General features: G+C 57.3%; 1 protein-coding gene across 1 annotated transcript in view; it reads right to left on the reverse strand.

The window, feature by feature from the left end:
• Window positions 1-6: 6 nt before the first annotated feature.
• LOC122546989 (beta-1,4-galactosyltransferase 3-like) overlaps window positions 7-665 on the reverse strand; it is a 21268-nt gene continuing 20609 nt past the window's right edge. The window contains exon 3 of the mRNA XM_043685589.1: window positions 7-571. Within this exon, the coding sequence (XP_043541524.1) occupies window positions 380-571 (192 nt within the window). The 3' untranslated portion in view covers window positions 7-379. The remainder of the gene's footprint in view (window positions 572-665) is intronic.

Here is a 665-nt window from a genome sequence, read left to right on the forward strand (position 1 = left end):
TCACCACACACACACACACACACACACACACAAACAGAAACCATTGGTGATGCCTCCCACGGCTGCTAAGCACACATCGCACAGTACGTTGAGGGGGCGCTCAGGCTGGGGGTACAACCAGATAGCGCACAGCAGAGAGAGTCCCTTCGGTCCGGAGAGTCCATTGGCGATGGGTGTCAGCGCGGGGGAGGTGGTGCGTGCCCCATCAAGAGCTCGCGAGCCCCTAAAACCCAACAAGAAACAAGATGACCCATTCACAACCAGAACATCAACCTTTGCAGAGTTCGGGTCCTCGGCCGGCCAGGGTTGGGTTTCGGAGGGTAGCGGCTGCTGTAGGGAAGGGGGATGGCCCGGGGGAAGTGAGGTGGGTGAGGATGGGTCACGTGGCTCGCTGGGGCCCTCGTTTCTCAGTGCCGATGTCGACTGTGATGTTGGTGTACAGAGGCAAATACTCTCTGGAGAGGAGAACGTAATCGAGGCCATTCATCCCATCTTCCTTCCAGGAACGCTTTGTCTTGGCCAGCAAATTGAACCTGGAGGGGTGGAGAGAGAGGGAGGGAATCATAAAACACTCTCAGAATCAGGCCGTTCAGCCCATCATGTCTCCTCCAGTTCTATCCCCCAATCCCCTCCTTTTCTCCCCCCATCTCCCTGCCCCCATCTCT

Source organism: Chiloscyllium plagiosum, unplaced genomic scaffold (assembly GCF_004010195.1).
Source record: "Chiloscyllium plagiosum isolate BGI_BamShark_2017 unplaced genomic scaffold, ASM401019v2 scaf_14203, whole genome shotgun sequence".
NCBI classification, from domain to species: Eukaryota; Metazoa; Chordata; class Chondrichthyes; order Orectolobiformes; family Hemiscylliidae; genus Chiloscyllium; species Chiloscyllium plagiosum.